The sequence below is a fragment of the Pundamilia nyererei genome, unplaced genomic scaffold, assembly GCF_000239375.1.
Source record: "Pundamilia nyererei isolate P.nyererei 1_Seehausen unplaced genomic scaffold, PunNye1.0 scaffold00113, whole genome shotgun sequence".
NCBI classification, from domain to species: domain Eukaryota; kingdom Metazoa; phylum Chordata; class Actinopteri; order Cichliformes; family Cichlidae; genus Pundamilia; species Pundamilia nyererei.
In genome coordinates, this window is record NW_005187514.1 from 2,020,932 (window position 1) to 2,035,711 (window position 14,780).

Genomic DNA, 14,780 nt, shown 5'->3' on the forward strand with positions numbered 1-14,780 from the left:
ATGTCATGATGAACCTGGAGGTTTGTTTTTCTCCAATGTAATATAATATTTTTTTGTATTAATCAGCTAACTGATAACATGGTTAGTAAAAGTAAACAAGGAGGTCATACCTTTTCATTATATTTCATTGTATTGTCTGGATACAGCTCATGGAAGATATTTTTACGTGTGCTACATCAAACAGTAGCCATTAAAACAAAACTGCAGTTCATGGAGTGGACGATTAAAATAAGTCAGTCCCATTATCTCCCATGTTAAAATGTAAAACTTAACTGCTAAGTGAAACTACAACTTTAGCAAAGGAATAGATGGTTTGAACCACTCATACTACTCATTGGTTTTGGACATTCTGAAACTTCAGCTAACTTATTTTGTATGCTGCCATGTTGGTTTTTTGGAGCCAGAAGTTATTTTACATTGATGAAAAGGTGGCCTGCTAATTTATCAGTTAACACTATCGAACTTAGTTAAGCTATACAGGTACAATATACAGAAAAATTATGGCTAAGTATAGGACAAATAAATTTTTAGCATTTTAATCACCAAAACTGAAGCACAAATTTTTGGCATGGTTTAACCCCATAGGAAGCCATGATATTAATCTATTCAAATGCTCCAAAAGGCATGAACAGCACACACATATACACACACACACGGACATGCACATGCAGACACACTTACACACAGTGAAGATGTCCACTTTAATTACTTTAAGTAGTGGTTGAGTCCTGCCAGACTTTGACTAGCTCCAGCTGCCCAGTAATGCACCTATCTCAGATATCCAGGTGGATGAGTTATTATAAAATTCCCCCTACAGGACTGTTATGAGCTTACAGAGCCTAAAACTGTGTGTTTTACCAGGTTTCAAATATGCTTTCTAATGGTGTGAATTTTGACATTTTAACATTGGAGGATTGATGGGGACTGATTGCTGTTTGGACTCAAGTTCCACCTAAAGGAAGGAACTGCAATTTTTGACAGGTTTGCATTGGCTTGTATGTTTGTCCATGAACTTGTCTGTTTGAGTACTGTTAAGGTATGTGTAATGTTAAAAGTAGGGGTGTTGCTGCTTTGATCTACAGGTGTGTGGACACAGGCAGCGGTAGCCTCATCGAATTGGAGTCACTAATTTGGACTCAAATTATCTGACAAATATAATGTCTTACAGTACAGAGCTTTTTAGAAGTCTGTAGTCCAGTTTTGGTGAGTCTAATTATAGTACTTAATGAGTATCTTACTTCCCAATTAGTTATTGTGCATTAGATCCACATGGTTTATAGACACAGCTTCGTGTTTTAGAGCTGATATCTTACTGTTCAGTCCTCTTGTCTACTTGTCCCAGAAACCAGTGGATACTGGTTTTGTAGACAACCCTTGGTTTAGTTATCTTTGAACTGTTTTCTGATCTAAAGAAATGTATAAACTTAAATATTAGTATTTTTCTACTTGTGAATATTTTTCCAAATTTTAACCAAAATCAAAGAATGATTTTCTTGAATCATGAAGATTAGATTTTCCACATAACTATAAGAGGAAGAGTAACATTCAGCATCTTAGGTGCATGCAAGGCCAAATTCCAGTTTCTTTCCTTTTCACTCTGTATTGGCTCAAGACTGATTGAAAAAAGCACTCAGAACTTTTCTTCATCAATACAGTCATTATGTAATAAATCACTTTGAATAGAGTTTTGTAAGTAATACCCTGCTTGGTGTAAACTTTCTCTTTCAGAACTGCAGAACTGCTCATTTACTGGCTCCACTTTGAGAAATTAGATTATAATGCACGGCTATAAATATCTAACTAAATAACTCTGTAAATACTGGAGATCACTAGCTTGCACATTTTGAAGGTAACATTATGTAATTTTATAAGTGCTACAGTGAATTATTATCACATTACATCAGGAGAAATGCAGCACAAAAATAATGCTGAGAGTCAATGCAATGAACAGCTCTTTAAATTAATAGTAGAACATATTTATATAAGAAAATGTCAAATACAAGAAGCCAAATGACTGTCATCATAGTTTGCATGTAAAAGCTGATTCACACACTCAATAGATCTGATCATAGTTATATAGTTTCTATGACTCCAATAACTCTGATAATCTCAGGAATCTCAAGAGAGATGCCATTTGATTTCTCCTACACTGCCCTCTGCTGCATGGTTTCTATTACTACAAAGGTAATGAGGCAATGCTATGTACCAGATGGAGAATATGTTGTCTGAATAAACTAGCTGCAATTTTCTTGATGAATGCTTTGTTATTTGGTTTTTCCATCCATCACTTTAGATTGAGATACATTACATTTTTATACAATAAAAAGTCTGAAGAAGATAAAGTTGTTGTTGTTTTAATATAAATAAAAGAAAACAAACATCTGAAATATACAGTATCTGAATCAAACATTAGAGAAACTGCAGAGGTTGTCATCAGAATAATTGCAGATAAATAGAATCAAAATCAAAATCCTCTCAGTAGATCATTTTTAGATTTCAATGGCTTTCTTTTAGCTACAAATACATTTGATTACCAGTGTGTTCTCCTTCATTTTTGAAAAATTTACAAAACTAAAGGAGATTTAAATTTATGAAGGCATGAAAATAAAAACGATGACCTTCAGATGAAGAGTGTAATAATAGCCAATGGCGCTAAAAGCAGAGGCACAAAGACGCCAGTTTGCTTTGCTCCATTACACAGGTCTTCACTACAACATCTGATACCCAAAGAATCAGCTATGTTGCACATATCTCTTCTCAAGCACTCTTTGGTGATCATATTTTCAACAACTGTAACAGAGAAAGACAACAAACATGACCTGGCAATTTGTTCAGGTAAAGTTTAAAGTATGCTGTTAGAAAATGCAGACATTAGGGCCCCTCATGGTGTTAACTGAAGCCTACCTAGGGTGGTGGAGCAGTAGTCATAACCCAGAGGACATATTCAAGTACAGCTGCCAGGATTTGCACCCCAGCAGGTGTAACACTGTAACCCATATACTGAAGGCAGACAAAAACAGTTTACAAAGACCGAGAAAAAACTGAATAAATAAATAAATGGATGCTGGTCGTAAATGCTCTTACCTGGTGCCAGTATCATACAGAAGGAAGCAACAGACACAAACAGCCTCACTGTGGGTCTTTGATCAAATGTGCAAGAGCAGAGAACTGGAAACCTGTCAGACCTGTGGTGTCAAATGAAACTTCTCCACTGTTTTCCGCATTATATGACTTCAAAATGCATTATTTCATTACTTTGGCTTTGTACCAGCAACTTTTTATGTCTGGGTACTTGACTTGTCTTTCTTTAATGTTGGTCTTTATTGTAAATGTTGCTCTCCACAATTCCACTAATTCATCATCAACCCATTTTCCAGGAATTCCAGTGCTGATAAGAATTTAATTACCCTGAGTGAAACCATACATTTGTCAGGTGTTTGTGCAGTACATACCAAAACACTTAAGTGAAGTGATTGAAGCTGCCACACCCAAACACTTTAATTTCTAATGAATTAGTGTTGAAAGAGAAAATTTAAAAAGTCTGCAATGACGTTAATAGCACTGTAGGTTAGACACAACACAAGTGCACCCATGATACCTGCCAGCTTTAGCATCCATCAAATAAATTCTAGCTTAATTCAAACTGTAACAATGGCACCAACAGTTCTCTTCTAGCACAACAGTCACACACTCACACACACACACACACACACACACACACACACACACACACACACACACACACACACACACACACACAGGGTCTGAGCTTGTTGGTCTATAATGGCATTAATAGATCTGCGTCATTAATCTGCTCCCAGAAAAGGAAGAGTCTCTCAGAGCATCACAATTTAAAGAGACAACTCACCCAAAAAATTCAATCAATCACTTTGGCAGTATACCTTTAATTATAACATATAATCGCTCCTTCATCACGCCAAAAGATTCCAAAAAGTTGAAACTGTCAATATAAGGCATAAATCAGCTCACCTCTGTTTGGCCTGTCTGCTCTGTCCAGCCATCACTAATAAGCTTGGCCTTTTACTCCTGGATTAAAGGCCTTGTGTAGGAGGCATTTGAGAGGTTGAGGTTAGAATGTCGCGCTAACTTCAGCATGTCATTCCTTTTTATTCTCATTCATTCTGTTTGTTTTATTCCAGACATATTTTTTATTTCTTGTTTATAGACAGAAACAAGTCTAGTCATCAGAGCGATGTGGACTCAGCGCTGTAAGAATAATAAAGTCTTCTTTGTGAGTTAAAGTTCAGGACAAGTAGGGTTCAGCACTTAATTATAGAGCTGTAAAGGTCATGACATTATTCCCCAATATAGCTCGTTCTTATTGAGTCAGCCAGCCACGACAGACAATGCTCCTCTTCCCCTTGTGTCTGGAAAAGAGAAGGAACTAGCAGAACGCTGGGCGGTCAAGTGTGAGCATTAACAATATTTTATAGTGCTATGAGTTATACTTTAATCATTGTAACTCTCTTGTTTCTCTCTCTCTCTCTCTTTTTGTATTTGTGGCATTTTAGCTTTATAGTTAAGAAATTAGGAGCATGTCTTATTACATTATAGATACATAAATATGATATTAATAAGATGTGATTAACAAACACCAATAATCTTCAGATATAACAATAAAAGTATTGAATTAATATATAAAAAGTGCTATTTTATTGCTGTTTTCAGAGCAGGTTTTCTTGTTTCAGTTAAGTTTTTATTGTTTGTAAATGTTTGCTTTTAATATAGTTTTTATTAGCATCAGTTTTGGTGTTAGACTTTTTAATTTCTGTTATATGGGTGCATATTACAAAGGCAAGCTCTCAGAAAGTCAGTACAGGCAAAAGAAGTAAATTAAGGTCTCTGAAACTGAATGGAGTCAAACTATAAACAATGCTGAGTAAATAATTTTCCTTTGTTCACAAGTTACCTCTTTTGCAGTTACCGTCTAAAAGGCTGTTAATACCACCAAAGTTGTAAAAGCACCAACCAGTAACACAAAACTTAATTCATCATTGGAGTTTATTAGTTTTAGAAGTCGTGTACATGTAATGAATTTATTTTGCATGTAAGTTAGTACAGTGTTATACATGCAATAAACATTAGTTAAATGATCAGTGATCGGAGGATGCCCACCGCCCAGTCGAGGTGATTCTTACTTCCTGAACTGAGGAACCGGGGACGGGATCTTGATGTCCTGCCCCCTCTCCAGCCTCTTCTCACATTCAATAAGGTAGTTAACACCATCAATCACTAACTGCACCAACTCAACCTGTGAATGCAACATAGCCAGTGTCAACAATATTTTATTATGAGCATGTACAAAGTTATTATAAAGGTTGCCTTTAACTGTAACTCAGCGGTTCATGTATCTGATCCTGAAACTCTATTGGATATAACTGAATGTTACAAGTACTGATATCAAAGAGTAGCTCTTTTCACAAGTTGAAAGACATGAAATGAATGAAATTGGTTTTTGTTATTTGGTTGGATAAAAAAAAACATAAAGCATTTATTTTTTAAATCAGTCCTTTTTAACTGATTCCATATAACATATGGCGAGTCTGGAGTTACAAACACAATCATAGTATTTATTTGTTGACCTTTAAACTAGTTCTAACTTATTAAGTGAAATACCAGAAAAACACCACCACCAATGTATGTACTTGTGAGGTTATAATTTGTGTACACTGCACAAAAGAAATAAGAAATAAAAGCATTGCAATATTAAGCTGAGCTGGATCAAACAAAGTCTGTGATGGCGTTAATATCAAACAAACAAAATAAAATGGATCTTAGCTTTTTCTTGAACTTTTTCTTGAAGTTCAGCTAAGATACTGTGTGTTTTGTTGATTGCCATTCTTTGCTATTAACCCCTCCAACACCAGTACACACCTGGTTAGCATTAACTGTACTGCAAAGGCTCATGTGACGCTCTGGCAAATTTAACTTAAACCTTTACACTTGTGCCTCCTGAGATTACCCTCGTCAGGCAGGGGCTTCCCCTGAGGCCATTTACAAACTTTGCCCCGTTTGGCCCAAATGGAAGTAACCACAGCACCCCACTATATCCCTGACCTTAAACACTAAGGTCCTTTCACAGCATTTGCCAAAGCCTGCAAAGACATTCTGCTCAGGAAAAGCAGCCATTTAACCTTCACTGGCACACCCCTGCCTGGATTACAGATTAAAGAACAGCATGGGGTACAGTTATTCAAAGCTTACACCTGCTGTGCTACAAATGTCTGCTCTCCTCCATCTGACTCTGTTTCTCTCTGCCTGCTGTTCACTTTTGAGCTTTACTTTCTTTAGCTGTTGTCTTCATTCCCTGAGGATTTACCTCTGACTTGCCCAGACGGTCAAGGTTAGAGATGTCAAAGGTATCTCCGGTAGCGGCTGTGTCAACACCTCCCGTGCCTCTCTTCTGTAGTCTCAGATTATCCAGGATCTTTTTGAAGCGAGCATCCTAGATCAAAAACACCAAACAAATTCAAGTTACTGTCAGATACACGAAGAATACGTGACATCATGTGCATGTGTTTGGAGTTAACGTGAGATGAACTGTCATTATGATTCATGAATTACCTTACTGAGGAGGGGCAGACGAATATGCACACCAGCCCGGAGTCCTGTGCCAAGATTTGAGGGGCAGGTGAGGATATAGCCCAGACGCTCATTCCACATGAACTCCCATCCTCTCTCCTGAATTAGATGCTCAACCTAGAAGTTAAAATAAATACTCAGATCTTAGATCAGATCTCTGAACTAAAATCTTAGTTCGAAGATCTGAATTAATCTGAGTCTTTGTTTCTTGATTTTTGGTCACTCTGCTAAAGATTAGTTTATAGACTCACAGTCTTGTAGGCAGAAATGACAAAAAGACTGTGATAAATTGAATTAATAGATAAACATTTCACTTGAAAAATTCACGTTGGACCAACGATAACTCAAAGATAAAGAGATGTGTATACCTGCTTCAGCCCTCTGCAGAATCTTTCAAACACTCTTTTCATGTTTCCTCCCTTCTCCATGGATATGACCCTTGTGTGATCCTCTTCATTGATCCAGATCAAGAAGTTCTTCTCATTGTTGTGCCTGCGTGTCAAGAAAAAAGGATTAAACTCCAGTTCAAAACTATATTTATATTTTCTTGTGAAGACACCAGGGCATATAAGTGAATCAGTTTCAGTCACATTCAACATAAGAACAAAAAAAAAACATATGTGAGGGAGAAAAATAACATTCTTAAAAAAGGAAATGGTGTTAAGGTTTGTAAAGGACGAGGAGAGATGCAAGTAAAGAGGCTTTGAGTTTCTAAAAAAAAATGTGATCTGAAAAGCATAATATGGTTTTAAGTCTCGACTTTAAGTGACTGATTTTGATTTTATTGGAGCTACTAGTACAGGTCTAAGAATACTAACAAACATGTATTATAAACTTTATGTTTATGAATGAAAAAAAATCCTGGAAAAAGAGTAGCAGAAATAAGGTGGCAAGATGGAAAATTTACACATTAAAAAAATCAGCCAATACTAGGACTTATGCTACCAGAAAGCTGACATTTCATTCACTGGAGACAAACTACAGTTAATTGAATAGTTAAAATAGATGACACAGACTGACTCATTTTAATCATTTGTTCACAACAGACTTAATAAATAAATAAAAATTCAGTGTCTGTGCTGGGTTTTTTAAGTAAATTTCTTATTTCCTTAAAACTAAAGTGGTGCCTTTTACTATTTATATCATTTTTATTCTTTGATTTATCAAAAAGTTACACTGTCTCGCTTACCACTATTTTTCTCTTTTAGCTAATTCTTTCTCTTAGATATATCTTCTTTAGTTTTCTCTTATTTTCTTTGATGGATTACTTGCTTCTCATTGATTTTCTGCAATAAATGTTAAGTGTTTTATGTATGTTGTAACTAAAATATTATTTACTAAAGGACATATAACAGGATAACATCACATATCATGTGTCCAGTGTTTGATCATAGTGTACTGATGGAGCCTCTCTCTCACTGGTTCACGCCCAAAATGCATAAATAGTTATATAACCACTGACATTTTATATTGTATTATCTCTGGAAAATTACATAATATTACTTAAAATCCTTTGCTTTCCTCAGGATATTATCCCTTAAAAGTAAGCTATATGCTTTTGTCAGAATTTGGCAATTTTCTTAAAGTGACAGCTAATACCTAATGGTGCCTGATGTTAGACAGTATCACCAAATCAATCTGTTATAATTAACAAAGTGGTACGTCAGCAAATAACATGTTGAAATCAGTGATGAAAAGAATTTAGAATTGCAATGCATGTGTGGTTGGTTGAGATTTTAGCTCAGCTCCAGGGGGGATGTGGGGCAGAGTGTTGTGGGAATAGTTTAGTTTGAGTAACTGGGACACCTGTTGTGCATTCTCTAATCAACTTGTCCTCTTGAAGAGCACACAGACACCGAGAAGCTGCAGGAAGCAAACTGAGTTATCATTAATGCAGAGTGCACCCTGGAAGCTGGACGTGTCAAACAAGTGGATACTATTCTTCAGTAAATCTCTAACTCGAATATCTCCAAAATCTAGATTTCTAGGTCACTGAGCTACAAAACCACTATATTCCTTCTAGTCTGACTGTACTCCTAGTCTTACCAGATCCCACGAGCATCAGGCCAATCTCTGGCCATCCCAGCTGCCGTGAGCAGAGGTGACACAGGCTTATCAAACAGGAAGTGCTCCTGATTGGCCAGTATGGGGACACAGGAACCACGGGGACATTAGATAGCAAAAGAAATCAAGACAAAAAGAAAAATAAACCTTGCTTCTAAAAATGTGTAAATCTTCACTAACATCAATAAGCTGTTGCTGCTCTCTTTCAGTCATATCTCCCAAGCTGTAGTATCGACCAGAAAGGTCTCCCTTCAGGCCAGCCAGAGCCGTCACAACCACACGCTCCACTTCACGGCGCTCAGAGCGCGTGCATGCAGGGGGGAGGCTCAGTCCACGGATGCTGCGACCAGTACGAACACGAGATGACAACACGTAGCGCTCATCAAAAAATCCTGAGGTGATCTGAGGACGTCAAAGCTTTAGGTTATGTTAGGCATGTAAGAGTTAATACACGGACTCATGGATGCTCAAGATGATGTGATGCAGAGAACAGAAGAAAGTATAACCTTGGAAGCGTCCAGGTCAGTCGGGTGCTTCATTGTACGAGGGTCATAGCCATTGTGTCTATCCTTAATAACAGGGTCAAAAAGCTCAGCAAACACCTGATTAAAATAAAAATGAATCAAACATATAATTTCCCATTTTATTCAGATGGAAGCCACATCAACATGGTGCAAATCTGAACGCATACCTCATAGGTCTCCTCATCCCCAGCCACCATTCCCACAGTCTTAATAAAGGGGTGTCCAGGGTTGTCCACTCCAGTCTGGATGCACTGGTCCAGGGTCCAGTTGTTGGGTGTTGTCTTATCACTCAGACGTGCATAGATCCCTGGGGTCAAGGCCGAGGCCATGCAGTTGTTGTGTTTCCTCAGGTCAGGGAAATCAGCACTGTAAAAAGTTAACAAAAATCAATGTTTATACAAATAAATAATTTTCATAGCCAGGCTTGTAACCATCTAAATATTGTTTGAAATAAATTACTTGTCGTGGTGCTTTGGTTGTATTGGGGAAAAACAGTCTTTTTGCTATCTGCTTTTCTGCTGTAATTCAAAGAAAGTTTTGCCAAGTGATCCTGCAATGTAGGCCTGGATTCATGCAATAACTTGATTGACCAGTTAGCTAGACAACTCTCAGTTTGATCTCCCTTCACTTTATGGCACCAATACACACATATACACTCATTTTCAAGTACCTGGGTGGATAGAGCCTTCTCCTCTCAGCAGCTTCCATGTTGTCACTGAGTAGGTATCCGGATGTCAGCGTGCCAGCTCCCATGGCCAACATCACTGCCGTGTTACGGCCAGAAATCACACGGGTGAAAGAGCTTGCCATGCTTGTGAGGTCTCAGTTGTTATCTGGTAAAAGTGCAGATGACAAAGGTTACTCTTCGAGAACTTCTAAATTGTAATTTATTGGCCCTGGATAGTAAAATTCCAATTTTCAGTCTGCCGGATTAAGAAACATGAAGTTGTGTTTGTGTAGGAATGTACTGCAGTTGAGTATTAAAATCCATAATGAATGTAATGTAATGGTTACAATCTCACTGGACTGTTTCAGGCCATGTCTTTCATGCACTACCGTACAGCACGCTGAGTTTCTCATTTAACGAATAGTGATGTGTCAGTCGCGAACGAAACTGCTCTTAGAGCCGCCTCTTTGAAGTGAACGACGTGAGCCGGCTCCCGTGGATTTTTTTTCTTTATCTCACCCTCTCTCTCGCACTTTTTTTCCGCTTCACTCTGCACGCAAGCCTTATGCTTTGCGCTGGGAAGAGGGGGGAGGGGCGGTAGTTACACTCGCAGCAGCACAGGAACAGAGCGGGAGGGAGAGAGAGAGAAAGAGAGCCAGGGACAACAACGTCACATTAGAAAGGTATAGTGATCATAGTGATCATCCACAACTATTTTCAGTTGCGGATGATAAAAGATTCAGAAAGTTTATTCATGCATGCCCATATGTGCATCTTTTTGTTTCCATATATTTTCATATTTATATTTAATTGTGTTGTGGTTTGCAGTGTTTTGTGTTGTTTCACTTTAAATTTGTTTAAAAGGAAAACGCTGAAAATTTAAATAGTTAAAAGTTGAAATGTAAACAGGTGGTTTTTGTATTATATGAATTATTTATTACATTTTATGTGGAGTGAATAAATAAAAGTATATTTACGGTGGCCCCTAGAGACAAAGCATGTACAAACTCCAAAGCACGTACAAACTCTGAAGCACGTAAAAAACACAACAGAAGTGCTCCAGGATGCTAGGGGGCAGTGTCGAGCTTTTGTTACCTAGTGGCTACACAAGCCAGGAAGTACCAACGACTGGATTTGGTGTGTGGTAGTAACAGGTAAATGAACAATTTTTTTAATTTGAATATATATGAGTGACTGTGTATAAATACAAAAACAATACACATATGCTTTCAATTGTGTAATTTAAGTGATCTAGGTAGCTCTGTTTTGGAACTTCAGTTAACGCTAGAAATGTGTTTTCGAGTTTGTACATGCTTTGTGTCTAGGGGCCACCGTATATATTTATATATAAACATATATAAATAAAACCACAGGGTTTTCTTTTACATTAGTAATTCCTTTTGTGCATAATTTCATATTGTTGTTAATAATAAATAAATTAAAGCAACAAAACAACCTGAAGATCCGGTTGGGAGCCGAAAGAGCCGGTTCTCTAAAAAGAGCCGGAAATCCCATCACTATTAACGAAAGCTGAACTTTACAGGCATCCTTCCTGAAGGTCACAGGTGGCATTCAGGGAAAGCGGATAATTGGGAATCAGATGGTTAAACCAGACAGCACTGAGAGGAGAGCAGAAAAAGTAGTTACCTCCACAGCTGAGCAGAATATTTGCTTTAATAATTTGTACAAGTCTGTGCTGCAGACTGAAGCTCGTCGTATTTTTCTGCATGCTGTCACAAAGTTCAGCAATCCCTTAAAGTTTACATATTAAATTAAGACGTCTTAACACATATTCGCTCTTCGTGAGTACATACTCAGACAAAACCACTAATAGCCTTAAGCTATGAACTGCTTAAGTAACAGATACGCCTGCAGTCTGTGCGATGGGATTACTGGTGAAGCATACAGCAGTTCTGATTGGTCACCCAAAGAGAGTCACTGTCTCAGGTGATCAGGTGATTTGTGATTGGGTGCCTTGACCATATTAATAATTGCCTAATAATGTTTTTCGTAGTTGCTTGCAAGACTCCTCAGTCTGTTAATCAGAGCTTGCAAAGAAGCACAGTTTATTTTATTTTTATGTATTTTTAAGATACTTTAAATTAAAAATATGATGGGTTAAAAATTATTTATAGCATTATATATACAACACACATTAACACGATATTAGAGAACTAAATGTGATATTACTGTATTGTTGCAGATTACCTATATTACAAAAGTGAATTTCTTTTCTTGTCTGAAATTAGGAGTCACAAATCACATCATTTTCTCTCTCTCACGCACACAGACTGATAGTAAGTTAGTGAAGTTAAGCTAAACTGCCAGCTTAGAGTTCGGCTCATCCGTGGAAAACACATGATTCTTTCTCAAACAGGCCAAGCTTGCACAGGACAAACAGAAGAAAACATATAGAAAGAAACCAGACATTCTTCAAGAAACCCAAGAAAGACCAAGAAGTGGAGTAAAGGTCTTTAAGGTCACGTTAAAGTCAAGGAGAAAAGTTGGATTAAAGGGATTTCTCTCAGGGAGTGCATAGTAAGTAGAGTGGGAGGCATCTGCACCTTTTGACCCTTGATAAAGACATACTGCTAATCTACAAATGGTTATCTGACTTATTTGCAGATTTTTTTTAAAATAAAGAAATATAAAGTAAATGTAGGTGCAGGAGAGATTGCTGGCTGTTTGACAAAGAATAACATTTAAGCAGAATAGTAGCAGATGGCTGGGAATAGAGGGCAGCTTAAGTGGTCTTAATGCAAGTGGCTGTGTGTAGACTATACTGTGTGGTGTAAATAATAATTTAAGGTAAAAGGATTGGAATTTTTTTTTATATCAAACAAAGATAATCAAAGTGTTTCTATTATAGAATAATAAAAATACATCAAAAATGTATCAAACTGAACTGAAAAAAAATCATGTGATCCATAAAATAGTCTGTTAATGAATGTGAGAGCTACTGCACTTTTCCAACTGAGGTGCATGAGCAAACAGGAAACATAAATGAGGAAAGGAGCTGAAAAAAATTCAGAATGTGAATTCTGGAGGCAGAATCAATTACTTACCTTTTGATAGCTGAAGAGTGGAGGTAGCAGAAGATCCTGCAGCTCAGTCCAACGAAGCTCAACCTGCAGAGTGAGAGCAGACAGAAGAACAGGGATGGGATCAGAGGAAGACGGGGCCACTGGCTCAGGATTAGCCTCTCACTAGGCAACAGACTGAAAATCCTCTTTCTGCTGTCAGTCATCATGTCTGTCTGCCTGCCTCTTTACACCAGCCATGGGTGCTTTCACGTATACATAAAAACTCACCTAGTCTTCCATACAAAGCTGAAATTTGCACCATCCCTCACGCACATGAATAACAAAAGCAGGCTAATCAATCAGCTGTAGTCTGCTTCTGCTGAAATATAGCTGTCAGGTTGCTGTATACATTTAATATACAATCAAAATAATTTGCTTTGGAGTTTTTGTTAATCACATTTACTATTGTTGTTATAAATGTGCTCATTCTGGCACTGAAAGGCATGTTTGCCAAAGTACGACAAAGACACAAAAGGAATATGTAGCTTATAGGACTGATTGAAAACTGGGGCACGGACATTTCACCTGTGTGGTTGGATATCTGCACGTCCTCAAAATGCTCTAGCATTTCCTGGTGATGCTCACTGGCGTTTTGCATTACTTAGTTTAAAGTCCAGCTTTGTTGTTGTTATTTTACGTGTGGCAAAAGCAAACATTTGCCATTGTACAATAAAAGTACTTGGATGACTTAGTCAAATGCACGGTCAAAGACCCATTTCTGTTAAACCTTTTAGACTACATATTCATCATTACATAGCGATTGTCTCTCCAAATTCAGTTCCCTTCTCTTTCGGCGTTACAAATTGTCACAGTGTTGTCATAAACTTCAACTGTCATCCATCTGTCCCTCAAAAACAGGAGTTGTGTTGGCTGATCTGCTGTAAAATGCCCGCTGAGAGACAACTGCTTACAACCTAAAGCTGCTGCCCTCCCTCAGTCTGTTTATCCACACTAAAAACTGACAGTAGATCCCACACTAACAACTTGCCACATCCCCTCAACAACAGTATGAATGATGACTTTATCACTAGCTCAACTTGTCTGAGATACACAACATGCCATTTTTCTTGTTCACTCTGTTTTTTTCAGGCCTGAATCGCTCTGTTTGTGCTCCTTTTCAGCACTGCTAGATTTTTTTCCTCAAACAATTGAAAAATATTTCCTTTTGATATTTAAATTTCACTCTGATATGTTAACTTGCTGGGTAAACCAAAAACAATCACTGATTGATTAAAGCATTTCCTCTCTATGTCTGTTATTTCTTCAAATGTAGATATTAGGTGCTCACTGCCCTTTTACTACTCTACCTGAGCACTTGCATACCTCATTCACCCATTGACTTTTTTTCTGTGTTTAACCCTTTCACGCACAGTGGTCACTACAGTGGATAGCTATTCAAAGGCTTTTTTCTTGTATTTGTGTCAGTGTTGATGGTATACTTGCACATAAACCACAACATTGGACACTGATGTGTCACTCCCTACACTGCCACCCACTGGTTGTTTAACGTTACTATAGATGTATGAGACCATGGTCCTCCATAATAAACAAATATAATGACTGCTTTCTTCCATTTGAGCAACATCTCTAAAATTAGAAATATACTGTCTCTTAGTAATGCTGAAAAACTAGTTCATGCATTTATTACTTCCAGGCTGGACTACTGTAATTCATTATTATCGGGATGTCCTAAAAACTCGCTGAAAAGTCTTCAGCTAATCCAAAATGCTGCAGCAAGAGTACTAACAGGGACTAGAAAGAGAGAGCATATTTCTCCTGTTTTGGCTTCCCTTCATTGGCTTCCTGTTAAATCCAGAATTGAATTCAAAATCCTGCTCC

The 14,780-nt window shown here is 37.6% G+C and overlaps 1 protein-coding gene across 1 annotated transcript; it reads right to left on the reverse strand.

The window, feature by feature from the left end:
- Positions 1–5,004: 5,004 nt before the first annotated feature.
- On the reverse strand, positions 5,005–13,037 carry LOC102196186 (creatine kinase U-type, mitochondrial). Its single transcript, XM_005741804.1, has 10 exons — positions 12,924–13,037; positions 9,862–10,024; positions 9,359–9,557; positions 9,174–9,269; positions 8,848–9,069; positions 8,650–8,735; positions 6,972–7,095; positions 6,586–6,720; positions 6,341–6,466; positions 5,005–5,272 (listed from the first exon to the last, which is right to left on the reverse strand). Exons 2-10 carry the CDS (start codon positions 9,999–10,001, stop codon positions 5,156–5,158), a joined length of 1,245 nt encoding a protein of 414 aa, XP_005741861.1. The 5' UTR covers positions 10,002–10,024; positions 12,924–13,037; the 3' UTR covers positions 5,005–5,155.
- Between the last annotated feature and the right edge of the window lie 1,743 nt (positions 13,038–14,780).